We start from the raw sequence: 27,533 nt of genomic DNA, 5'->3' as shown, positions 1-27,533 counted from the left end.
TTTCTGCTGCCTGCCTGCTTGTGGATCAGGATAGAAGATCTCTCCACTACTGCTTCAGCTCCATGCCTGTCTGCCTGCTCCTTGCTCTCTGCCATGATGGCCATGAACTAACCCTGTGATCCTGTGAGCAAGCCCCCAGTTAAATGCTTTCTTTAAAGTTGCCTTGGTCATGGGGTCATGGTGTTTCATCCCAGCGACAGAACAGTAGCTAAGGCATGATCCCTGTAAGCTCCCTCTGATAATCTCAAGGCACAAGGGTCAAAAGCAACTGCACATACTCAGAGCCCTGCTGCACCCTGCCCTGCCGTTCTGTGAGCGTGGGCTCGTGCCATTAGCAGTGCTTATTTTTGTTTCCAGTGGTCTGTTAGGTCAAGTGCAGATTCAGAACGGACTTAGCGCAAAACAAAAACGGAAAGGAGGCCCTGCTGTGTGGGGTGAAGAGAAAGGTCCACCTTCAGAATTCAGGCAGAAGCAGTTCAGTGCGAGGCCTGTTTCAAGACAGCAGCCACATCTCTCCCAGCTAACACCTACTCATCATGGAGCTTATGATGTGTAATTGGAGATCTTTCTGTTAAGCAAGCCAGATATAGAAGCATAAATATTTCATGCTGTCCTCTTGTGGAATGATCCCACCGCCCCCCTCCTTCTCCAGTACTTCGAAGAGGAAGGGGAGGAGCAAATGTGATGGGAAGCGAACACGGTTACCTGACAACAATACACTTGAAAAGATGTCACTGTGAAACTGGTGGCTAGAAAACAACAAGTATACACTAGTAGAAGAGAGACAGAAAAGGAGAGGAGCCTGGGGAGCTGCGTCATCATCATCATCACCACCACCATCACCACCATCATCACCACCACCATCATCACCACCATTATCACCATCATCACCATCATCACCACCACCACCACTACCATCACCACCATCATCACCTCCATCACCATCATCACCACCACCATCACCATCACCACCATCATCACCATCATCACCACCACCACCACCACCACCATCACCACCATCACCATCATCACCATCATCACCACCACCACCATCACCATCAGCAGCAGCAATGGTTGCTGATCCAACTCCCATCTGTGACCTGATTGCAGGAACATCAGAAAATTGAAATCTGATAAATTGATAGGGGATCTGTATCACCCTTTTCAAGTGACACCAAAGGAACTGCCAGCTCAGCACTGTTGTGGTGTGTGAGTGCGTGTGTGCGTGTGCATGTGGTGTATGCACATGTGTTGAGGCCAGAGGAGAACGTGGACATCCTGCTCTATCATTTCCCACCATATCCCAGGGGCTTCTGTCAGTCACTCCCCACTCCTATCCCCTTCCTGGGGTTACACTTGCATACACGGCCATGACTAGCACAGATATTAGGATTTGAATTCAAGTCCTCATGCTTGACAGCAAGTGTTCATCACGGAGCCACCTCTCCAGCTCTGCCCCATCCCCCCCCCCCCCCCAGGCTTAGTTTTAAAGTTTGAAGAAACGGTCACAAATGTGCATGGGATTTTCTCACCACCGAGCATAACTGTTAGCCTCAGTGTGCAGATCCTTTAGAACCCAACGAGGCCCTCTGATTGTCCTTATCAAACCATCCTGTTTATCTCTCCACGAACAGTTGCGTGGATCTAAACCCACACTTTGAAAGTTGTTTGGCAAGAATATGAAGTAAAAGAGGTGGGATGGAGACCCATCTCTTGTATCCTTATACTCTCTCTGGTGTTTTAAGCTAGTGGGCAAATGATTTTCTGTTTTTCAATGTAAAAAAATACATCTAATCAGTTCGCCACGGTTTCTCATGCTGGGGTTGTGTCTGTAGCTCAGTGGTAGACTGCAGACTCAGGAGCATGAGGCCTTAACTTCCTCGTCCAGCACTCAAAGCAAAAGCAAAAGCATCGTCTTACTAGGCTGTCAGGACCCAGACCTCCCCTCCTGCAGGCCCCGGGATGCAGACCTGTGCCTGTGGTGTTTGCCTGCCTCTCCCACTCATGTCCACTCTTCCCCTCAGATAACCCAGATACAGTATCTCTTGGTTAGCCCTGTCCTGCTGTGAGCGGCCAAGGTTGTCTGTGGCCTGAAACCACAGGGCATCCATTCATGGGGAGCCGTTATATACCTCTGCTCTAGAGAAGAGACCTTAGTAGACAGGAAAGTTGAAACAAAGATGAAAACACGTAAAAACAGAAGGTCTTCGTCCCTCTCCCACATCAGAAAAAGAAGTAAGAGAGAGTAGTCCCGAAGGCTAATCCATCAAAGGAGAATTAGCCCTGCTGAAGACCAGTTTTAAAACACACAAACAATGATGCATTTATTCCCTATTTCCTGGGAGGCAGAGGCAGGAGGGTCACTTCAGTCCAGAAGTCTGGAGCCAACCTGAGCAAACTAGTGAGACCCTGTTTGTAAACAGTGACAAAAGCTAATAATACAGAAACCAAAGACGGCCTCCTGGGTTTCAGGGAACTCTCCCCAGTCTAGACAACTACCCATCACACTGAACTACAAGCTGGGATTTGCCTTCATTTAATTACCTCTCCATACCTCCTACCCCAGAGAGCCTTGACCTGAGGCTATATGAAAAGACAGTGTCTTGTGAACTCTTGCTGAATTCTATAAATAGGACCTATGGGGGTAAAAATAGCATCTGTCACCACTGAAAAGCACGAATTTTAATTACAGCAATTGTACCGGAGTAGCAGCCGAAGTGTGGCAGATGCAGATGAGTACAAAATAAGGAGAGTGTCCGGACCAGGCACTGTACAGCCAAGGACCGCACACACAGCCTGTCTCACTGTACAGCCAAGGACGGCGCACACAGCCTGTCTCACTGTACAGCCAAGGACCGTGCACACAGCCTGTCTCACTGTACAGCCAAGGACCGTGCACACAGCCTGTCTCACTGTACAGGCAAGGACCGTGCACACAGCCTGTCTCACTGTACAGTCAAGGACCGCGCACACAGCCTGTCCTCACGCACCATTCCTCGCCGCCTCACCTGCACACCCCATAGAATCCTCTGCTTCCGTTCCTGAGCCAGAGCGAGTTCATAGAAGGGTAGGTTTGCATGCTACTGCCCCAAAGGAAACTTCACTCTGTGTGTGCACAGGATGCATACCTTGGCGTCTCTTCACTCCCCTTCCCCAAAAAAGTACTAATGCAGAAAGAAGACAGACCTGTTGGTAAGAATAAAACCCTCTGCAAAAAAAAAAAAAAATCTCTTGGGGCGTTAGGGTCCCTCTCACTTTTTCATAGTCTTGGAAAAGGTGAACCTTAAAATGTGTGGGCCTCTGTAACAAAACAGTTTATCTGTTTTCTGAAGCAAAAGGCAGCTGCTTGCCCGAGTCCAGAAGTGAGGGAATTGTGCCCTCAAGTGGCTGAATTGTGTACTAAAATCATAGCTTAGGAAGACAATGAAATAAGTCTATGAAGGATTGGCTCTCTTTTGAATTTTTCCATTATTAGAGAAAAAGAAGATTGTTGAATTTGGGAGCAGGACATCAGGATGTGGGCTCCGTGTCCCTCATTTACACTAGGACTGAGCGTGTTCTAGAGCCAGGAATCATTTTTGTTTCCATTCCTTGGCTATAGCAAATGGCTTGACTTTTGCCCACTGCTCATCTGAGGTAAAGGGTGTGTTAGTAAGTTCTGGCCTCTGCTTGCTAAGTCCAGTAAAACAAATGCAAGGGCTCTAGAGGCAGCCCTCTTTAAACACTTCTTCAGAGGATAAAAAGCAAAAAGCTGTCCAGTAAATAGACAAGCATGAAGTGTGTGTGTAAAGCCTCCCAGCGCAAGATTAAGTCAGTGCACGATGAGATTGAGTACAGATCTGAAAAAGGAGAGAGAGAGAGAGAGAGAGAGAGAGAGAGAGAGAGCGAGAGAGAGCTTATAAAAAGGGTTCAGGAGGAACAGGAGGAGGAGCAGGAGGGTGTGAGGGTCATGCTCTTTAATGTGTGATAGGACAAACGTACACACGTCCAATTCACATCTGCAAGGAAGTGTAATCGAATGGTTGCCTCCAGTGGTCCACAGCCGGCCTGAGGTATGGAACAAACACTTTTCATCTGGTCTGTCCATCGGTTGTTTCCCTGGTAAATATACACACTTAAAAGCCCACTGCTTAGCTTCAGCAGGCATAGCAAGCGCTGGTTTATGGAACGGAGCTTGTATAAGTGGACAATTTCGCATACATAAACATGCTGCTTCCAATGGGAGAACTAAGTGGCTGGAAGTCGGGAGTGGCAGAGAGAATTTTCACTCTGCCTTCAGTATCTTTCATATCTGGAACCTTTGGAAGGGGTTACCTAGTCCTTAGGAAATAAAACTCAAAGAACTAATGGATCAATAAAGAATAGAGGGTGCCTTTGATAGAGATTTATGTAAGGCACATTTATGGAGATGTAAAGAAATGTAACGATTTTTATATGTGACCGAGATTACTGATCACGTATAAATTATGATTAATTACACTGGAGCGAGGACACAGGCAAGTGGGATGACACATCACAGTGCAAAGAGCAAGACCTTCCTTACGTGAGGTGTGGGCTCCTGGGTTAGAGGCTCTACTCGTTCTTTGACAAACGCACTTGACTGCAAATCTAGGTGTACACTGGGACTGCTTCCCAAATCAAGCAGATGAAGGGGCAGGCTGCTCTAAGTCACAACAGACCCTTACATGACATAGCAAAGAACCTAACTGAGGACGGATACAGTGGGGAAAGCCACTTTCTGTCAAAGGACAGCTCCTGGAGCTCCAGAATAGGGCCCTCCCGAGTGAGACTGGACATGGTGTGGCTTGCCCAGTACTGAAAAGATCCATTCTAGAAATAATGACAACTGGGTTTAAACTGGAAGTCTATCTTATTGAAAACAATCAAGTTCCATTCAAGGGCATACCCTGTGCCCCAGTTCTTCCAGAGTACTTTGGGTTCATTTCTTTCCTACAAATCAGAGTCACTAAACCCTAGCTCCCTGACGATCACTTGGAACCAGCCCTGTATCTACCCTGAGCCTTTCTCTCCTCTACTATGCCGCAAGCCTCACGGAATCCATTAAGCCATCACGGGGGCATCGGAGGCACCTCTTTGTTAGGCCACATCAGACGTTCTGGTCTGAGAACACGCAGCTGAATAGGAGGAGGCCTAGAAACAGCTAATTATCCATCAAAGAAATTGTGTTCCGACTGACAGGCTTGTTCTCAGCAACACAGTCCTCCAGAGTAGCCCAATAATTAGATAAACAAGACTTTGGAGGCTGGGCCGAGAGATGAAAACGCACTTTATGTGGCTTGCTTTAATGTAATCACTGGTTAAAAGGTCGGCATGGAGTTAACAAGCTCATTACAAACTCCGAGCCTGTGATCTGTGCACACGCCCCCACGGCAGTCACCTGATAAGATGGCCTTGAAGGTCTTGCCCAGGCTGGGCCCCAATTCACACTATTTTTATTTTGCTCCTACCACAAGGCATCTGGTACCTCTATTGCCAGCTGTGTTGGGCATCAGGCAAAATATGCCAGGAGTTGTTCCAATGCATTCTTAGGCAAATGCCTAGTCTTAAAAAATGGAAGTCTGGTTATGGAGACAGGAATGCAAGTTCAGGCTTGGACTGCCTTTTCTGTCAACCTTAGGGTCCCACTTTTGGAACTGTTGTAATTCTCTTGGTGACTTCTTAGAGCTGCTTTTCTGGGTCAGTCTCAAAGGATACCTTTCTAGTTCGATCCCTCCACAGACATTGATACTGTCAGTCAAATCCATCCTTCCTGTCAGTTGTGAGGGTTTGGACCTGGTTTCAGACTAGAGACTCTGATGTCAGGGTGCAGTCAGTTTTTGGAATAGCATTTCTCAATAAGTAATGTGATCTCGATCATCTGAGCAAGTGTCCATTTTATGAATGCTTGATGCCTGGGAAGCCTGAATGGTTCTGTTATGGTGGGCTTTAGGCCCTTTTCTTACAGCAACTTCTGTATGGTTGAGGTACCTGGGGGTAGAGTCCAGACAGGACTCAACTAGAATATATATAGTCCACAGTGAGCTCGGCAGAAGACACTTAAGAGGCACAGCTAACAAAGGAGTTACCTGAGGAGGTGGGAGGAAGGCAAGGGTTGATGTCAGCCATTAGTTCCCTTCCCTGAAGTACGGTCTGGTGAAAATGACAAATCTGACCCTAAACGTCTGGCTTTGGCCATGGAAGCATTCAGTGTTTGCACCAGGTGCATTTATCCTCTGTAGGTCATAGCTATATAAAGTATTTATAAGTTATACATCACATTCTTAAGTTTTAAGGGATTTATCCTTGAATTGATCTGTTTTTCAGAGCCCATTTTTGTGTATTTAACTTCTTTGGATTTTGTGGTGAATGAATGAAAATGTCTCCCCCAAGTTCATACAGTCAAATGCTTGGTCTGCGCTTGGTGGAACTGCTTGGGAAGGATTAGGAGGTGTGGTCTTGTTGGAGAGTTGTGTCACTGAGAGTGGCTTTGAGGTTCCAAAAGCCCATTGCGTTCCCAGCTGTCTGTTTCTTTTCTTTTGCTTGTGGATCAGATGTAAGCTCTCAGAACATGAGGACCATTAAAGAAATACTAAAATTTAACACCACAAGAAGTTAAGGCAACATGCTTTTCTAAATTTCTTAAAAGTTTTCATGTAGAAAGATACTGGGCCAAGTTTGTTACATGTCTCTTTCCAGAAACTCTGCTAAGACACAGTAGCATGGAGCCAAGAACAAGTCTCTCCTTTACCAGACTGGAGAGAAGTGCCTTCCATCACTAAGAGTGAAGACCTGGTTCCAGAGGCACGGCCTTGGCCATTCTATGGCACAACCAAAGAACAGCAGCTCTATGTTTGCAGGCCTGTTTCTCAGGACACCACGATGGGTACAGCACAAGCTGCCTAGACTTGTCCTCAGCACTGGCACATTCTGAATGGCTCAGTGCACAGATGCACTCTAAATCCTGCAGCGATGTGATTAAAGGATAATGTCTGTAGTAAATGACTCCTGTGGGTGATTAAATGCTGGGGTGGGGGGGGCAGTTGGATAGCTATAGAATTCATTTGGTACAAGTTTATTCCCATGCCACGAGCGTCCTCTTCCAATTAAAGGATAGGTTTCCACAGAGATGGAGACAGCATCGGTAAGCAAACATGGTCATCCTTCATCTTCCTCCATGGGGTGGGGAATGGAATCACTACTTTCTATAAATACTTGGCTCTTTAAGGAGGGAGACTCAAGGCTGATTTGGTGTTGAAGAAAATGAGGATTTGCTCCAGGAAGGATGAAGTTGGGGGTCCTGTTGCCTCACCAGCACCAGAAGGAAGAGCTCCATTTCTTACTGTGCGACACTTGAGCGTGCTTCTCATGGTTACTTAGCTCAGTGGTCACCTGTCCTTTCCAGGCCTCACGTTAGGAAACCTGTAAGATATATGTGTGGTGGGCACGGGTGGGCTCTAAAACTCCTCGCATGTCACATAGGAAAGTGTGGGTGAGGAACTGGAGAGATGAGAGCTCCCATGCACTGCTGGGAGGATAGATAATCATTTTTGGGGGGTTGGAGGGAGAAACGATATAAAAGTTACTAAAAACAAATGTCTCCTGTAACCCAGCAATGTACTGTTAGGCATATTCCTAGGGAAACTTTTCACACACATTCACAGAGGGACAAGGTAAAAATCTGTCACTGGGCAGGACGAGTAAAAACTACCAATGCTGAGGCGTGGTGAGATGCCTGGGCAGTTGAAAGCACTGGTGGCTCTTCCAGACAAACCATGTTCCATTCCCAGGACCCATGTGGATGCTCCTAATGCTCTGTCACTCTAGTCTGGGGGAACTGCCCTCTCTGGCCTTCATGAGCACCAGACATCCACGTGGTGCATAGACATCTATGTAGGCAGGACACAAATGCACATAAAACTAAATAAATTTAAAAGGAAAGCCGCAAGTGTTAGGGTGGAGAGATAGCACTCCCTAGAGAGATAGCTTGTAAACATGAAAACCCGGGCTTGACACCCTCTCCCCTACCATGGAAAACCCAAGCATGGCATCATTAGTTTATAATACGAATGCTGGGAATTCAGAAATAAGAGAACCACTGAGCAGAAAGTCTACTCTAATTTGTGAGCCCAGGCCCCAGTGAAAGACCTTGTCTCAATAAACAAGGTGTGTAGCTCCTGAAATTGACCTCTGGCTTACACACACACACACACACACACACACACACACACACACACACACACGCACGCACACTTACACCCACGAATACTTAACAAAAGCCAAGTGGAAATATATGAATATAAACATAACAGCATTAGTATGCAGAGATTCGTACGTGAGGCGAATCATGTACACTCAACCATGACGTGAGGCGGTCCTCTGTACAGCTGTACAGCCCTCCACCATGAGCCACTGCCACGTCTCCCACTCTCAAATGAGCTATATTCCCCTCAAGCTGTGAGTCAATGGAGTCCCTCACTCCCCCTCCCTCCGCCCTTCCCTTTTTCCCTCCTTCCTTAAGTTGCTTCTTGTCTGGTGTTTGGTTTAGCCACTTGGAAAGGAAGCACCATAGGCAGCGAGGCGCAGCTCTGTGAGGTCAGAAAGACCTGACGAGGTATTTTATATGGAAAGCAAAGTCCACAAAGTGTCCCTGATGGACAGTAGAGAAGTGATGTTCGATTTGGCACTTGGCCCCACATTTGAAAGCAGGAAGCCTCTGGAAATAAACAAGAGCACATCCGCAACAGTGCTTTGGGTAGAGGAGCACCGTCAGAGGCCCCTTAAATTCCCTGAGAGTCAGGGCACAAGACTGCTTAGGAAGCAGAGCAGTCTCACCTTCGGTTGTACAGGATCTCACTCTTTCGCCATTCGGTACGGTAGCCATGGCACTTACAAGTAAATTAGTTGAAACAAAGTAAGATGGCACTTTTATTTTGTCTATTGTATTAGCGGAACACACTAAAACATTGGGCACCAGCTGGGGACTATTTCTGTCACTGACTTAGGTTTTTGCTGGATAGAGCTGGGTTTTCAATGGAAAACCTGTGTGTTCCAGTCATGTTCCTCTTGTCCTTAAAGACTTTCTGCATGGGAGAAAGCCAGGCGATAGGTTTGGTTTTCTTTCCGTTTTCCTTCTTTTCATTTGTGGTGAGAATATACCCAGTAGACTCTATTGCAATTATGACTGAAAAAAATGCATCTTTATCACAGAGCATTGGGCAAAACATCTCTGGAAGCGACCTCGCTGTCCTCTATGGTTCCAAGCCATCGAATTTAGTTTCCCCTCAAACTCAGGAAGAAGGAAGAGAGACTGGATTTGGAGAGAGCGAGTGTACTATCCAAACAAGGGCCCGCATTTCTCACCTGTACACGGTGTGGGGAACATACACTTCCCGGATTGGAAATTCCAAAATCTCCTTGTGGGGACGCGTCCGATTTTCAGGGAAGGGTTTGACCGGCAGCATCTCGGGTGTCAGGCAGCAGTTCATCACGTCAGGAGCTGGGGCTATCTCCAGCCTAAGTGAGCCTAGAGCAAGCCAGGAGGGGGTGGGGTTACTGAAATCTGTCAAGAAGGAACCGTGGGTTACCATGTTGTAGGTAAGCTGTGGGAACATAGGTGTTTTGGAATTCCCAGATAATTTCCTATAATTTGAGATTTTTAAAAGCCTGCTTGCTATCACTTTTGAGATTAGCATTTTATAAAACCAAAGTAAGGATTTATACAATGAGTAGGAGCTGACTAGAAGGGTCTATATATGGTTAAAAAATGTTCAGGTATTGGTAGCAGTAAAAATCGGTCTTTGGATTGAGGTCTTTCACCTTGGGTGTCAGAGAAATATAGACACAGCATATGCTATATTGAAATAGCATATGGTGTTCACTTGAGGATAAATGTGCTTTCACCTACCAAATCGTCCCGCTCTCTTTAAATACCAGACTCCCATATAACATTTTGTGTGATAAAGGGCTGTTGGTATGTTCCAATGATCACTGGGTTATCTGAGAGACCGAATCTAAAGCACACTATTTGTAGAATACAACCTTTATGAATGAGAAACCATTAATAGATTTGTCAAAAATGCACAGCAATTCAGATTCTTAACTTCAAACGCAAAAAACCCATATCGCCCTCAGCAGTTTTAACAAGAAATGTCAATCACAAACAGTTTGGGCACTGTTCAAGAGTGTCACAGCTGACTTCTGCTGACAACTTGACACAAACCTAGAATCACCTGGGGAGTAGACCCCTCAAGGGAAGAACTGTCAGGATCAAACTGGCCCATGGCCATGCCTGTGAAGTACTTTCTTGATTGTTAATTAGTGTGGGAGGGCACACCCTGTTGAGGGCAGGAACACCCTCAGGCAGGCGGGCCTGGGCTGCAGAAGACAGGCAGTTGAACACGACCCTGGAAGCAAGCCAGTAAGCAGCATTCTTCCATTGCTTCAGTTCCTGACAGGAGGATCATCTTGGACTCCTACCTTCCTTCCCTGATGGACCACAATGTGAAAGAGTAAAGCCAAGTAAGCCCTTCCCTCCTCCCGGTGGCCTTTGATCAGCACTGTACCATAGCAACAGAAGCGGACTAGACTAGAGGTGCTGAGAAGCCAAGCACACCTGGGATGGATTTCACTCTTCGCTGTAGGGACGAAGATCTCTTGTAGTCAGCTAAAAACTTGAACAAGTCTTCATCACTAAGGCGATCTCCCTCCTGCCAAGAGACGCTTGCAGTTAGTGGGGAGGTTCTATCGATTCCTGGACTGGGACGAGCTATTTCTAAGACTTCCCCCTGAAAGCCATTTAAAGATGATTGCGTTTGCATGTTCTTTCTCTCTTTATTTTCCTTCCCTCTGCTCTCCTCTCTTCTTCCCTCCCTCCCTCCCTCCCTCCTTCTTTTCTCTTTCCTGAGATATAGTCCCACTAAGTAACTCAAGCTGACCTCAAACTTGCAATCCTCCTGTCTCAGTCTCCTGAGTTCCACCACACTTGACTTATCTAGTCTAACAAGTCTTTCATAGAAATTAGTGAGCCAGGCAGCTCTGAAGTCACTTAGTGCAAGCACTACCGCCCTGCGCTCTTCTCAGCCAATCACTCATCAGCACTGCTGCAGGCAGAGCCTCCACTGCTCTCCTAGGCAGCCGGCTGACCTTGAGGAAGCAAGGTCACATTCGGCTGTCTTGTGATGGCGATGAGCAGAAACTCCTTTTAGTCCCTGAAACAATGCTGAACAAGCCCACTCCTTCAGAGATTCGAAAGTGGGAAAGGCGTCTTTTCTTTCTGATTTCATTGCCTTTGTCTTGAATGAGGAAGGTATGTGTAAGCCCCGCCCTCTACATGCCTACCATGGGAAGTGTTCAGCCAGGGGCACACCTGTGGCAGAGGCCACGCAGGACGAACTGCAGTGAGCACGTGAGTTTCCTGGAGACAAGCCACTGATTTTGCACGGCTGTAATGGATGTACAGGAGAGGCACAGCCACACGGGGATTGTCCCTAGATCGCCTCTTGCTACTGCTGTGCCTTCTCATGTCTGTCATTGCCACATTCCTCTTGTATCTAGCATGGTGTGAATGGGCCTGGAGAGACTGTCACCTCCTGCCTACAGTCTAGTGTGACTGCTTCATGAGAGGCAGCCCACCCAATCTATTGGGCAATTTTCCTGCAGATCAAAATGAAGATGGACTTTCATAGAATAATGCTCTTTCAGTGAATTGGTAATTTTTACAGAATCCCTGGTTTGATTTAAATAGCTTCAGGAAGCTGGGGTACTTGATGGGGAAGAGTCAGGAGATGGTTTAGGTGGTTTTGCCTGGAACACATGATAAAGACAGAACTAAGAGTAGGATGTGTCCCCCTCTCTGTAGTGAGGGTCATACAGGCTAGAAACAGGGCACGGTCAGTTCTCATGCCTTGCAAACACATAGTCAGTGTGCAAAGGGAGGTCTGAGGCAGATTAAAGCTTAAGCAAAGCACTGCAGGTTGGGTCTGAGTCCCTTGACCTTGTGACCTAAGGCCATCATCACAGGTTTTGGTGTGCACTATGAAAGGACATTGCTAGGAACAGAAAGTAAACTGGTCCTATTGTGAGGATAAGAGCAGAGAACAGATGACTGTAAGACATGAGATAAGTGATTTGTTTCTTGGTAAATACAAACTGTCATCAGCTAACAGAGAAAACTAGCTACAACACACTTGGCTTGCTTAATCTTCGTTAATCAATGACAAAAGAATTATTGCCTTGAGGTTAGGATGAATTTGTGGAGAGAAACATAGATGAGAAATGTTCGGTTAGGTGTGGGTTTCAAAAGAATATTTAATCGGTAATCATGTTGTGATCTCCCTTTGTGTAGTGGTTTTAGTCTGTTTCTGAAGAATATGTTTTTGTGATGGTTGTTTTTGGAGAATAGGTTACTTGTGGCTATGAGGTGACCTTTTTTCTTACATAAAGAATTTTTGTCTTAGGTGATACAAAAAGGCTAAAAGAAAAGATAAAGTTGTTGGAGGCTTGCTTCATCTACTGTGTGTGTGTGTGTGTGTGCGCGCGCGCGTGCGCTCGCGTGTATGTATGTATGTCCCCTCCCCCCACCCCTTTTCACAGGCCCCAGAGAATTAAGTTTTGCTCCCTCAGAGAAAAGGTCTGCTGTGATTAGCCACCAGCTCCACACAGTTCCTGACTGTGGAGGATGACCCTTTGGCACATCTGCATATGTCCTAATCTTTGTAACAACCCAGCTGAACAGATGTGATGGTTTGCATATGCTTGGCCCAGGGAGTGGCACTATTAGAAGGTGTGGCCTTGTTGGAGGAAGTGTGTCGCTGTAAGGGTGGGCTTGGGGACCCTCCTCCTAGCTGCCTGGGTATGCTCAGTCTGTTCCTGGCTTCCTTCAGATGAAGATGTAATGCTGATGTTCCCGCCTTGATGATAACGGACTGAGCCTCTGAACCTGTAAGCCAGCCCTAATTAAATGTTATCCTTTATAAAACTTACATTGGTCATGGTATCTGTTCACAGCAATAAAACCCTAACTAAGAGTACAGACCACACTAACTTCTCTGATTACATTACACCACTCCTTTGGATCTAACACCCTCACCAATACAACCAAATTCAACTGCACTGTAACAAAACAGATACCTGCTTGAAGAAGATGTTAGTGGCCAAGGTGGTGGTTTTGAAGTTGGATCCAACTCCATTTTCCTCAAAGGAGAGGGTTCTCTCAGAAGGCCTCCTGGACTGGGACAAACTCCTCCTCTCCCCCACAGAGTTTCTCCCTTGAGGAAAGCAACTGTTATTCTTCGATGTCAGAACACACACCAGTTATTGCTGATCCCAGCCATCCCTCCACAGGGCTCATCCTTCCTTAGTCCCCCTCCTCAAGTCCCTAATATTCTTACTAGAGTAGAGAGAGGCCTGCTCTAAACCCTTCCTGCAGGAGAACAGAGCTGGCCGGGTGTCATCCTGCAAGAGTCTGGAGCTCAGCCAGAACAGGGTCTGCTGAGAGGCTATTGAGTCAGCCCAGTGTTTGCTTTGCTTTTACACTTGTGTTCCCCTGGGAGAGCACACACTCACGCATCCCTGAAGGCACTGGGGACTCAAACCAGCTTGTGCACATTCTGGATCCAGTTTGCCTCTGTTCCAGTGTGGATCAAGCAACAGAAGTGCCCTGGCTGACCTTTTCACTGGAAACCAGACAGGGCTGAGGCTCTCAAACTATAGCTTCCTCCTTTCTTTTGAAGAACCAGGTTGAAATCTTGTGTCTTATTTTCTGTAAGCCTAGGGGTTCTGTTATGAATTGTCCACTGCCTAGAAAGCACAGCTCTTAAATGTTCTATTATGCCCAATTCTCATGCTGATAAGAGCTACCATTGGCTACCTAAACTCCCTGTCTCTGGTTATGTCTTAGGAATTCAGCTTCAGTGCTTAAGTTAACTATCCTTTACTTGGACCTAACATCTTGGCAAGCCCTCTGCCTGAATTACTTGGACTTGCAGTACCTACCGAGCTCCTCCACACTTTGTAACAAATCAATAAATAGAACAGTCGCTTTAGAAAGACTGGCTGTGAAGGTCAGCAGGGGTGAAGTTTACTGACAAATCAGAATGAATGCAGTTCTGTCTGGGGATTATGCAACAGTAACGCCAGGAAAGCAGCAACAACAGTAACAACCTCCCTGGCCTCCACCCCTGCAAAAGGCAACATTTCAGAACTGGCAGAGCCAAAGAATGTGTGAAACATCCAAGGGTAGACTCAGATATTTGCGGAATATGAAAGTGCTTGGGAAAACAGAAACTCCACCAGGGCATGGGTCTACTTGGAAACTACAGTCACCTGGACATTATAGACATGACTGGTTCGCATTTATGGAGAGGCATGAAAAGGGGTCTCTGTAAGTTAGAACAGTAACTACTGCCTACTTTTGGTGCTCACTCCCATTCTACCTGGCCAAATAGACTTTGGGAGACCAGGGATTTTGCTGAGAAATCTGAGTTTTGCTTTTCAGAGCTTTGGACAGTGCCCCCCCCTTTTTTTTTCTGTGTGGGAGCCGACCACGGTGTCTTTGTTTAACATACTGTGCCTGCTCACTGCTCTCCTTCTTGTTATTTTCAAGTATTTTAACTTTTGAGATGGGATGGCTACTCAAAATTAACTTTTTCAAAGACTTAAAACTCCATTCAAAGTTCTTAGTGTAAGAGTGTAGAGGCTCCGTAACTGCTCATGGCGATTGGGGTCACTGGTCAAGCACAGATCTGTAGTTTATTTATGATCTTCCTCTCATCTACTCGCACCCCCTCTAGATCTCCCAAGTCCTTACTAATGAGCAGATAACCGCAAAGCTGCCCTATGGGAGAGCCCTCTGCTTCCTGTCACAGTTGGAGATCTTACCAGCCCCAGGCTCCAAGTCTGTGCTCTCCCTTTCAAGGGTGGAGACGTTGAAGAAGCTTGCTAAGCTGATGGGGGCCCAGGCGAAGGGCATCCGGTATTTCCCCAAACGTTGGCAGAAGGATTCAGCTTGGAGTTTTAGTTTTTCAACCTTTTCTTTACTCTGGAGGAAGATGATAAAGAGACAAGATGAAACAAAATATCCGCACCAAGTCAGCGGCCTGTATGGGAGCCGACAGCAGCTACACTGATGGGCCTGAGTCAACAGGAAGCAACAGCTTAGGCTCAAGTCTAGCTGATAAGGAAGCAAAGGTTACAGAAGGAAGAGGGTTTTTTTTCCCCTAAAGGACACTCATCAATTAGCAGATGGCAGTTTTTGCTATGACTTCTTATAGCAGCAAACAGGCAAACACATCTTTTACCTAGATAACTTCAACTCTCCTGAGAAAAACCTGGGAAAGAAAAGCTAGTATGTTACCCATCAAGGTCCCAAGAGAATCTACTTTACAAAAGCTACTTTGAAATTCTAAGAAGATTTTTAATTATTCCTAACAATGTCATTGTTGTTGTTAACACTTCCAAGGGATTCTTCCTAAACTCATACTAACAGATTTTTAAAAAAACACAAATGTCTGTCTTTATTTAGTTCAACTAATTTTATTTGACGTTTACAGGACTGATTCCAAAAGGGCCATGTTTTAAAAACCATACTGGGAACTTTCACAGATTGGCACTGGGAAAAGTCTCATTCACGTCTTAGGACCTATAATGTGCTAATTAATTTATGATGAGCAGGAGCGGCAGCTGGCCCCCAGCTATGAACACTGCACAAGACAAGACCTTGTGCTGTTGAGGAAAACCAAGAGCTCTTGCCCTCTTCTGCTTATGGGGCCTTGGCAACCCTTTCAGGTTGGAGCCTCAGAACCAAGGCAGCAGGTGTGGCTTGGTCTAAGCCAGAGTTCACACTGGCAAGTGGCATCTTTAGGGTGTTCAATTGTGTACGTCTTTAAAACATTATCTGTCAGTAACTGGTTTCTCTTTCCTCTTTCATGAAAATAAAATGTACCCATGTTTTAAAATGGAAAATATGATAGTCACCTTCACTGTTTTGTAGAAACTTTTGGAAATTAGGTCATCGTAAGATGTTCCCAGTACTTAAACAGCCATACCTTTCCACCATCGCTTTCTTTGATGATCATGTAGGGTTCTGCACAGTCTGCGATCTCTCCTTGCTGAAGGACCTTTTCAATCTACCAACAAAAATAAAATTAAAACAAAGTGAGTAAATTATATTTATATAATGGGATCTAATCAACCACAAAAATAATGTTCAATTACAATATTTAATGACATAGGATGTTCATTACATATGCTCTCTGATTTAAAATTATAGCATGGAGCCGGGTAGTGGTAGCACGTCTTTAATTCCAGGACTCAGGAGATACAGGCATGAGAATCTCTGAGTTTGAGGCCAGCCAGCCTATTTAACAGAGTGAGTTCCAAGACAGCCAGACAGAGAAACTCTACCTCAAAAAAACCAAACACGTGTTCTTGCTCCTGCTTCCTCTTGCTCTCCCCTGTCCCTTTGTCCCTTCTCTTCCCATTCCCCTCTCCTCTTCTCTCCACATGCTCATGGCTGGCCTCCCCTCCCCTCCCCTCCCCTCCCCTCCCCTCCCCTCCCCTCCCCTCCCCTCCCCCTCCCTCCCCTCCTCTCCTCTCCTCCCCTCCCCTCCTCTTCTATTTCTCTCTCTCTCTCTCTCTCTCTCTCTCTCTCTCTCTCTCTCTCTCTGCCCTATTACCCTCTTAACTCCCCTCCCCATGCCCTGAATAAACTCTATTCTATACTAAAAAGAAAAAAAAGCAAAACCAAACACACACACACACACACACACACACACACACACACACACACCACACACCACACACACACACACATACACACCACACACACACACACAACACACACACACACAACACACACACACACACACACCACACACCACACACCACACACACACACACACACACACACACACACACACACACACACACACACGGAGCTACCGCAGAGTTCCAGAGGAGAAAAGGCACAAGGCATATTAAAAAGATGACAGCAAACGCTAGCAGTGGTTTCCTGATGTGATGGGATTATGTGTGTTTTTTATTGTCTTCCTATTGCGGATGAGACGTTTCTATTTTTAAACAATAAACATGTGTTATATCCACAATAAAAAATGCAATAAAAGTTATTTTATAAAACAAAGCCCAGGAGATACATGTAGGAAGTGCAAAGCTTGTTTTCTTTATTATTGCTTACCAAGTAAAAATGAGACCTGGGCTCTGCAAAAGTCAGGCCTGGAACTAAAAACCTTCCACAAAACAAATAAACGAACAGATTACATGATCTGTAATTGTGCCCTTGTATTTCCTGTTAGGGCTGCTTTCCTGTGAGGGATTTAACAGCAGGAAATGCTTTGAGAGGTTTTGTCTTTTCCGTCTGCTGTGTGTCTTCCACTTTGCTTCAAGTTAAGGAGTTGACAACTGATTGTCAAGAATATGGGCACCATGTTTAGGGCAAAGAAAGGGAAAAAATCTGAAATGTTCCAATTCTTTACTGCAAGAAAATTTAAGTGAAATTAGATGCTAAGACTTGGCCCCATTAGCTTGAGACACCTGAAGAAGAAATCTGGTCAACATATGGCACGGGCACACATTCTTAACAGGCACCAAGTGAAGCAGAAACGATTTATCCACTGGTGGAGGTGAGTGCAGTGGAGTTTCAAAGTGGCACAGAGCTGCTCAATGGACAACGGTTCCACGGGTAGTCCCCATACAAGTCTCTTTTTACAAAAGAGGTTTGAAAGCTCATCCCATGGCCAACAGTGTAAGAGAAGGCTGGCCCTGAGAGATGAAGCACACTGGAAACATGGGCGCAAAGGGCTTGAGCCTGAAACTGACCAGTGTTCCTGACCACCAGCATTCATTCCTTCACTCAGTCATTATTTATTCCAGAGGTCTGCATGTGGTGGCTGCTGGGGAGAATGGCTGTGAGCACAGTAAACATGGCTCCTCTCCTCCCAAAGCTCACCACCAGGGCTCTGCAGAACCAACTGAAGAGAGCCTAAGTTTTCCACGAATTCAACAAATAAAGACATGGTCTTTAGAGTAAACCCTGAGTAGTCATTAAGACTCTTTCTGGGCTGGGACTATAGTGTAATGGCAGAGCACTTGCTTCTTATGTACAAGGCTGTGGGCTCCATACCCAGCACCACAGGAAGGAAAGAAGGGAGAAGGAAGGGAGGGAGGGAGAGAGGGGGAGAGGGGGAGAGGGAGAGAGGGAGAGAGAGAAAAGATAAAAGAAAAGGAAAGAGAAGAAAAGGTTTCCGGTAAGAACTTCCTGCTGGAACTCTGCCAAGATGAATGGCCATCCCTTGCCTTTATTCGAGACCCATGGCAAGGCTCCTTACGATCTAGAATCAAACATCTACAGAATCGGGAACTACTCTCTCCTTTGCTGCACTGGTCAGGGTGACTTTCCGAGAACTTCAGTCTGATATGAAGCCCTCATGTTTGGTCCTCTTGGCTGGTGTGTGAGCATGTGTGACTTCGAGCCCTCATAAGCATGGAGATGGGCAGAGGAGCACACTAGGGACAGCTGGGAACTTGAAGGTAAAATGGCTACTTTCTAATGCACCTGTTACAGCCACAGAGGGGGCTTTAATGCCTAGCTGATCTATTTCTAAACTCTTTTTTAAAGCTTGAGGCTCACACCCATCCTCATTTGTCAATCAAATCCTTTCATGTACCCAAAATCTTCAACTAAATCTCCAAGCCTGAAATCATCCCTCAAAGTAATATATATGATAACTGAACGAGGTGACTCTGCCTAGTATACATACAAGATCTTGGTGTTCATCTTGGGAGTAAAAATAAGAAAGTGAGAAGCCTTTTCCTTTTCATGTGACCTTTACATGGGTTGTCTAAATATTACGTGCTTGAAGGAAAGTCGTTCTAATGAAGGTCTTACAATTAAGACAAAGAGACACCAAAGATAGATAGGCTTTCCAGTGGAGACCTAAATTGCTTACTAATGTGTTATTTCTTCTTTTATGTGTATTTGTGTTTTGCCTCCCTGTATGTCTGCATGAGGGTGTCAGCTTTCCTGGAACTGGAGCTACGGACAGGTGTGAGCTGTCATGTGGGTGCTGGGAATTGAACCCCGGTCCTCGGGGAGAGCAGCCTGTGCTCTTAACTACTGAGCCATCTCTTGGGCCCCTAAATTTCTTAATCATATCCAGGCATCTTACAATGTGTTTGTTACTTTCAAATAAGTACACCTCCACATTAAAAAATCTGAGAACATGTGTTGTCAGCAGTAGCGACCAACAGATTACCATTACTAGGTAATTACTATAGGTTAATAAAATCAAGTAGCACTGGAAATAAAATTAGCTAGAACCAGTGTGGTTTTGTTGGTGGCCCATAGAGAGAACTGTATATTTAATGACAATGCTGTTATAGCTGAAATTGAGTTTTTCTGTACGTTAAGAGCCACAGTGAGAAGCACGGAGAGTTTACAATAATATCATCAGATACACGTTCTTAGCAAAAGACTTGTCATTTTATTTTTATTCTTTCTTTTTTAGTTCCTGGGGATTTACTACTGAGCTACAGCTGAGATCCCTGAGGCATGCCTTCTAGTCCCAGCGACTGACTTTAACATTCTAGATCCTGAAACAGGTTCCTTTGAGCTAGCCATCTTTGTGAAATAATGTAAAAGAAGCAAACGTCAAGCTGCCCAAATTCTTTGGACCCTACACGCCACTATTCAACCACATGGAAACCAGTGATGCAGACACATGATACCAAACCGAATGGAGAAACGCCCAGACACAGAAGTCTGACTGTTCGTGGGATCAGACGCTTGAATTTAACTCATTTTGAGCTATTTAAATGTTTTCCTTTGAGAGTCAGTGAGTATAATTACCTGGCCAGGTTGTTAAATACCTGACGCTTGTTGTCAGATTCAAACTAATAAGTTTAATATGTAGAGAAAGGCTCTGGCCGTCTGAAGTTTTCTTGTATAGACAGTCTCTAGTGGAATGGAGTGCTATTTTTAATGGCCCCATGGATTTTGACTCTCACTAGACTAATAAAAGAGAGAGTGAGGATGAAAAGGGCAGCACATCTCAGGTTGTCAGAGGCTGGGCTGGGTATGCTGGGCTGAGGGCGCTAGAGACACAGGGACACTGCAAGGAGACCTTTCATCATGGCAAGCTCCCAGACAAGGACTGCCGAAGGTGCTTTCCTCAGTTAGGGAGGGCCAGGCTTTATCTGAAGTTGCAACAACTTGTGGAGGTCAGTGTGATCACCCTACCTCACAGGTAGGAAACCAAGTCTGAAGAAGTTCGAAGAAGTTACAGCAGGTCACAACATAATGTCTGACAGCAAAGTCAGGATCGCAACCTCCGACCACAGGCCCTGCAAGCCCCCAACCTTTCTAGTCTTCCAGCAGAGGTTACTTGTAAGGGCGAGTGTTGTCAAGAGGGAAACAACACACACATCACAAAGGACACACAAGCCTGCCGTGCGATTTCTGTCAGCGTTGCTGGGTACTGTATGGATCACCTTGACAACCAGGTAGATGTCTGAAGATGGGTAGGTGACCGAGAACACTGCAGACCTTGCCTGACTCGACGGGTCAACCGAGGGTGTGTGAGCTCGCAGAAACCCTTTGAACTGGTCGGAGTTCAGGTCACAGTGGAAGTTTTCTGAGATCTGTAAATGGTCAGCACGGGGAAAAGTCAGTTAGAGGCGTTAGGTTCTTGGTCTCAAATGCAACAAGAGTTGAAAAGTCACAGGGAAATTCTGCTAAAGGAAGGATAACTATGGCTGTTAGAAAGTCTGATATTTTGTTACAATTTTTCGACAGTTTGGAGACGTATGAGGAACACTTACTTTGCATTAGCTCACCAGCATTTTCTGGGTATTAGTGAAATGCGAGTTATTGCCCTGAACACGAAGGGGACACAACCTCAGCCTGGTTTACAATCACGGTGAAGGGAAAGCAGACACAGCAAAAGCAAATCAAGCCACTACATTCATGCCCTGAGGCACCGTGGAAGTTTTAGAAAGTACAAGATGATTAGGGTAATGAAGAAAACCACGTATGGAGGAGACGTTAGAGACAGACGAGCGATTCTCACAGGCAGAGCTGCAAGGCACAGAGGGCAGAGTAGAAAGCGCAGACAATGATCTCAGAGGCTGGAAGGCCTGGACTGAGTCTAGTGGGCAGTGCGGCCCAGCTTGACTCTACCTCAGAGGAGGAGGGAGGAAGAATGAGAGCAACCCTGAGGCAGCCTGGCATGCACGCTAAAGACCTAAAGATGTCGTTACCTGTGGGAGGAGGAGGTTGGTAGAGGTAGTGCATCCTGAGCATGACATGCTGCTCAGCGCTCGTGGGCTTTCTAATTTAGGTGATGTGGCAGCCATTACTGGGTTCTTTCTGTCCTTGTTAAGAGTGGGTTAGTGAGGTAGTTTCTAGTCACCACGTGGACAAGTAGACTGATCATGTGACTAACTTTTCTCCAGTGAATGGGGAACAGAACTGAGATATTAAATGTCCAGGCCTCCTCCACTCACCATCTCAAATATTTCATATCTCAGGCACCAAAGGCCCAACGTGGAGTGACTGGGGAGAGGACTGAGGAAGGAGGAGCTCTTGGCAGCCTGGGCTTCTGAATGACTGAGTGGAACAGGGAGGCCACTAACCTGACACTCACCCCTTACCACTTTGAACTATTAAGGAAAAAAAGACAAGGACCTCTTACTATGTAAGCCAGTGGTTTTAAGGCTGTAGTCCTCTAACAGGATGCCACTAGATGGCTTCAGCACCATGAGGAAACCTGTTAGAAATGAAAATTCTCAGCCCCCATCTAGACTTACAGGGACAGAGAAGCCTGGTGAAGGGCCTTAGACCCTGTGTTAGACCATCTATTCCCTATGACTCTGTGCATACTAAAATCTGAGAACTGCTGATTTTTTTAAATTTTTTTTTTTTTTGGTTCTTTTTTTTCCGGAGCTGGGGACCGAACCCAGGGCCTTGCGCTTCCTAGGTAAGCGCTCTACCACTGAGCTAAATCCCCAGCCCCGAACTGCTGATTTTTTAAGACTTTATTTATGTATTTACTTATGTGCATCTGTGTGTGAGTGTATGTGCACCTGTATGCATAGACAGAAGGTGGGAAACAGTGTTGCTGTCCTATTCCATCATTCATTACCTCGTCCTTCAAGACAGGGTCTTTCCTGAACCATGCCGTGTTTATTTTTGTCTTTCCCAGCTAGGCTGGAAGCAATCTTGTGTCTCCACCTGCCTCAGATCTGGGGTTACAAGTATTTGTGGGGACACCTGGCTTGTTATGGATGCTAGGATCTGAACTCCAGCCCTCATACCTGCTAAGCTATCTCTTCAGCCCTGAGAACTACTGCCTAAAGAGGCTTATTTTATGTGTATGGGTGTTTGGCTTCATGTATATCTGTGCACCATGTGCATGCAGTGCCCACGAAGGCCACAAGAGAACACTGGATCTCCTGGGGCTGGAGTTACAGGTGGCTGTCAGCTGCTATGTGTGCTGGGAATCCAACTGGGGTTCTCTGAAAAAGCAGTCAGTGCTCTTAGCCACCACCCCCTAAGTCCTATCTGTTTTAGCATCTAACCGTTTCACTAATCTGAAGCCCATCTATTTTATTGTTTTAGAGCTGCACATTTCCTTCAGCATAGCCAGCTACATGTGAATAATACCAGAAGCATGATGGTCATCCTGTTGGGTTACAAATGTCTAAACTACAGAACATTTAAGACCTCAAGGAAGAATCTCAGGTCACTGGATTCTTCCAATGGAAAGATATTTTATGGTTGGTGATGTATTCATTAATTTTCGTAGTTACTACACATGATTTCTGCCATTCATTATGAAGTTAATATTCTCTCTCTCTCTCTCTCTTTCTCTCTCTCTCTCTCTCTCTCTCTCTGTGTGTGTGTGTGTGTGTGTGTATTACTTGTACGGTAAGAGCAGGATGTTGGATGTCTGCCTCTATTGCCTTCTGTTTTACTGTCTTAAGACAATATATCTCCAGCCTTTAGAAGTGTGCAATTATGCTGGCTTTTTATATAGGTGCTAGGGATTCAAATTCAGGTTCTCATGCTTGCATGGCAAGAGCTCTTATCCACTGAGTCTCTCCTCAGCCCCACAATGAATCTATTTCATGGAAAAAAAACAGAACACCCAAAAGCAACAACCAAAAACTTCAGGACAGAAACCGTGCATAGCTGACATGTTGAAAACAACACATTATTTTACATTACACACAACCTCAAGTGTTATTTGTTTCTTTCTCTATCCAAATTTCCAGATCAGTTTTTTTTTGTTTTTTTTTTTGTTTTTGTTTTTGTTTTTTGTTTTTTTTACAAATGTCAAATTTAATGTGGATGCTGGGGCTCAGCAGAGTACACTTGACCCACAAGCATGGGTGTCTGAGTTCGAATCCCAGGATTGTACATAAATGCTGGATGGACAGAGGCCAGCTGTAAATCCAGCATGTGAATGGGAGAGCCTGGGTCTCTGGATCAAGCCCAATCAGGAAGCTCCGGGTCCAATTGAATGATCCTGCTTGCACAGGTAATGTGCAAATCGACTAAGGAAAACACAATTCAACTTTGGGCCTACACACACATACATATATGTGCACATATCTGTAAATACACATACACACTCACCCATACAGGACAACCTGCATGTGTGTGCACACGTGTATGAGTACACACACACACACACACACACACACACACACACCTGCTGTGTTTTCTTGCAACCAGAAACGAGGTTGAAAACATGAACCCCAAAATCATATGGGGTGTGGGGGATGGGTGGGATTTTTCATACCTTTTTCCTTTCTTTAACATCATAGAGGGCAATACTGGCAAACAGAGGTTCAATTTCAATCTCAAACCTGGAGAGAGAGAGAGAAAGAGAGAGAGAGAGAGAGAGAGAGAGAGAGAGAATATGAATATGAATGAGAATGAATATTAATATGGTTCTAGCCTGCATATATTTGAATGTCCTAAAATGTCCTAAAAGTGCACAGATACATAAGAATCGTTAAACATGTGAATGTGATTCCATAAATGCAGGGATAACTCCACTCAAGTCTGAGAGACACACAGATATCAATGGGAAAATTATGAGATGTTAATGAAGAATTCCAGATCATCTGAGGTCATGGTGGATACTACATTCTCTTTAAAAATGTTTGCTTTAAAGAAAAAAAAAGTGCTTGTCGGTGGTACTGCAAGAGAGTAAGCTGAACGGAATGTCGGTTTGATACAAAACACCACCTCACGTGCACATCCTGCTGGGGACTCACAAGTGCTCGACAAGTATTCCACCATGCACCCACCCCCCAGCCCCAACGGTACTTATTCCTACTGTAGCTGTCATGTCCTAGATAACAGACTCTTGAGTGATTCTTAGGCAGTGGGCCTGTCCACACTCTTCTGCTGATATCAAATCTCTGTTATTTGGGGCTGGAAAAATGGCATAGCAGCTAAAAGCAAGTACTTGCTCCTGCAGAGAACGCGGACTTGATTCCCAGGACCAACAACAGGAGCTCCTACTTGTAATTCCAGGAGATCTGACGCCCTCTCCTGGCCTCTGGAGGTACCTGCACTCACATGCCCTCCCCCACATGTACACACAAGTAAATCATAAAAAATTAAACAAGAAGCTCCAACTGACTGCTATTCAGTTCTAAGGAATAAGACATTTTACGTAGTTAAAAAGGAAATATTTAATTGCTTTTCCTTAGACTTAGAGTAGAACATCAAGATGCTGACTGGCCATGATGCCAATGAGTACACGCCCTGTCCTCACCAAACGCTGCTGGAGGCTGTTCTCTTGAGGTAGACTGAAGACAGGGCAGGGAGGGGAGGGATTAAGTACATGGCACATACTGAGGTGCCCTGGCCTTGTTGGACTTAGAATGAGGAGCTCTTGGGGCCAGGGATTTATTTTAGGAGAAGAGTACCTGCCTACCATACATAAGCTGTAGGTTTGGTTCTGAACACACACACACATGCACACACACGCACATGCACACATACATACACACATATACACAGACAAAACAGACACCCCACTGAAACCAGAGATAGAAGCCTCTCATATTAACCCTGACTGACGAGTCCTCCTGAAACCGACAGTTTGAAGAAAGCACCCCAAACTGCTTCTTTCCCACATCAGACATGTGAGGTACGAGTGAATGTCCCCAGTGTCTCCGTCCATGGACGACAGCAGTGAAGAGGCTGAGAAGTTACCGTGGCCTCAGAAGCCACACAAACTAGGGCACATTTTCTTTCAAGGCAGGTGTGGGGGAGTAGCCTTCCTGTCACAGTTTTTTCTCAACAGAGAACTTTTGGACAGACAAGAGTTGGTGCACGACATCTTTAATGAAGAGATAATCTGGAGTAAGGGTAGACTCAGGCAAGGAGTCAAACAGAACTGGGTTCCGCTCTGTCAGTACCTGTTACTGTCCTTCCTGACTCCATGTGTGTCTTCATCAGGGGTTCTATTCCTGCACAAACATCAGGACCAAGAAGGCTGGGAAAGGAAAGGTTTACTCAGCTCACACTTCCACATTGCTGTTCATCATCAAAGGAAGTCAGGACTGGAACTCAAGCAGGACAGGAAGCAGGAGCTGATGCAGAGGCCATGGAGGGAGGTTACTTAATGGCTTGCTCAGCTTGCTTTCTTATAGAACCCAAGACTTTCCAGCCCAGGGACGCCACCACCTACAGTGGGCCCTCCCACGCTTGATCACTAATTGAGAAAATTCCTTAGCTGGGTCTCATGGAGGCATTTCCTCAAGGGAGGCTCCTTTCTCTGTGATAACTACAGCTTGTGTCAAGTTGACACACAAAACCAGCCAGTACAATGTGTTCATCTGCAAAGTAAGGAAGAGGACTGCTCTCCCCATTTTCCATGGATGCCTTAAGAATCATTTAAGATAATATATGTACTATATGTAGAAAGCAATGTCTAGCAGCGACATAACCTACCACAAAAACCTGATCTATCGACCAAAGGATCAGTACATTGCATGTATATCATAATATTATATATACATATATACATATATATATGGGATATGATAGATGAAATAAACCCATTTGAAGGGACAAGTGGTTCATTCCATTTATGGGATGCATCTGTGTAGTCAAATTCAAAGATAGAAAGTACAGTGGTGGTTACCAAGAGATGGGCTGGAGGGGGTCATGGGGAATTAGTGCTCAGTGGATACTAAATTTACTTCAGAAAGGTAGAAACATCTAGAAATGGATAGTGGTGATGGTTGTAAAACAATGTTCTTGTCCTCAATGCCACTGAGCTGAACATTAAAAATGATGGATTTTGTTACATACATTTGTCTGTCTGTGTCACTCACACACACACACACACACACACACACACACACACACACACACACACACACACAGAGCCCACGAATACCTTGTCAGAAAATAGCACTTCCCCCTTTGAGACAGGGTCTTGCTATCTAGCTCAGGCTGGCCCTAGAACCTACTGTGATGTCCCTGCCTTAGCCTGAGAGTGTTGGGATTACAGGCATGAGTCAAGATATCAGGCAGGAAATAGAACTTTAATTGAGGCCTCCACTGTGTTGGGGTTCACCGTGTCTCCTGCCTGGGTCAACCTGTATTTACTCATGTACTTTCTGACATGCGAAAGGTCTGAGCACTGCTGTGTAATAGATTGGTACTGAGTGTCAAACTCTTCGTGTTTCAGGGAAGGGAGGAGAAGCCCATTGTGAACTCCTTTCCTCCTCACAGCAGTGCAACACAGCTCACATTCCTGCTCTACTGGGAAGCGGCAGTGCAGAGAAACGCCTGGCAGAGGCCACAGGTGAGGACTTCAGGGGCAGGCTGCCGGGCTGCCTCTTTTGAGTAGAGGGCAAGGGCTTTTTCTACCACTGTTTTTCCAGGTGTGGTCCTCAGACACCAGCATTTGAGGCAACCATGCAGAGGTTCTGGATCTGCCTGGGATCTTCTGAGGCAGAATCCCTTGCAGGGAAATGGCTAGAGGACGTCTCCCAAACCTACATTAAGACCACTCCTTGGCTCAACTTAATGTATATTAAAATTTTGATGTTAAAGACAGTCTTCTGAGTGAAGGTTACATTTTGCATGATGGTATTAAATTTGAAATTAAAGATCCCCCCCCATGAATTATAAAACAGGAAAATATTTTGTGGTCACCATTTTTTCTTGCTATTCAGAATTTGCAGAATTGGCACCGCTGTGATTCTTTTTCTTGTGCCCTCAAGGCTCTATCCATTTCTCAAAAGCAAAGCAGGAATGGTGACAGAGGTGAATACATTTCCAGGGATCTCCTAGCTTGTGAAATCTAGGGTCTTATGAGCAGAATTTGTTTTTCGACATCAACGGTAAATCACGTCTACCCCACTGTTGTTAGTTTTATTATTCATATTTTTACAAAGTTTCTAAAATTTCTTTCTTTCATCCAGTTTACAGTTAGGATCATTTCTTTGGTTTTATTCTTCTCTTATGGATGTACAAATAATATGAA

General features: G+C 45.4%; 1 protein-coding gene across 3 annotated transcripts in view; it reads right to left on the bottom strand.

Annotated features, from left to right (window-relative positions):
• Positions 1-27,533, bottom strand: part of Dock8 (dedicator of cytokinesis 8) — a 191,425-nt gene that overhangs the window by 83,113 nt on the left and 80,779 nt on the right. For all 3 annotated transcript variants that reach the window (XR_015636764.1, NM_001037793.2, XM_087583984.1), the window contains 7 exon segments: positions 23,817-23,883; positions 20,503-20,652; positions 16,044-16,124; positions 14,878-15,037; positions 13,129-13,265; positions 10,613-10,706; positions 9,361-9,523 (listed from right to left, as the gene is read on the bottom strand). Coding sequence is in view for 2 of the 3 variants with exons in the window: in NM_001037793.2 (NP_001032882.2) it covers positions 9,361-9,523; positions 10,613-10,706; positions 13,129-13,265; positions 14,878-15,037; positions 16,044-16,124; positions 20,503-20,652; positions 23,817-23,883 (852 nt within the window). In the remaining variant the exon portion in view is untranslated.

This window comes from Rattus norvegicus, chromosome 1, assembly GCF_021556685.1.
Source record: "Rattus norvegicus strain SHRSP/BbbUtx chromosome 1, alternate assembly SHRSP_T2T, whole genome shotgun sequence".
NCBI lineage: Eukaryota > Metazoa > Chordata > Mammalia > Rodentia > Muridae > Rattus > Rattus norvegicus.
This window is presented reverse-complemented; position numbering and strand designations above follow the sequence as displayed.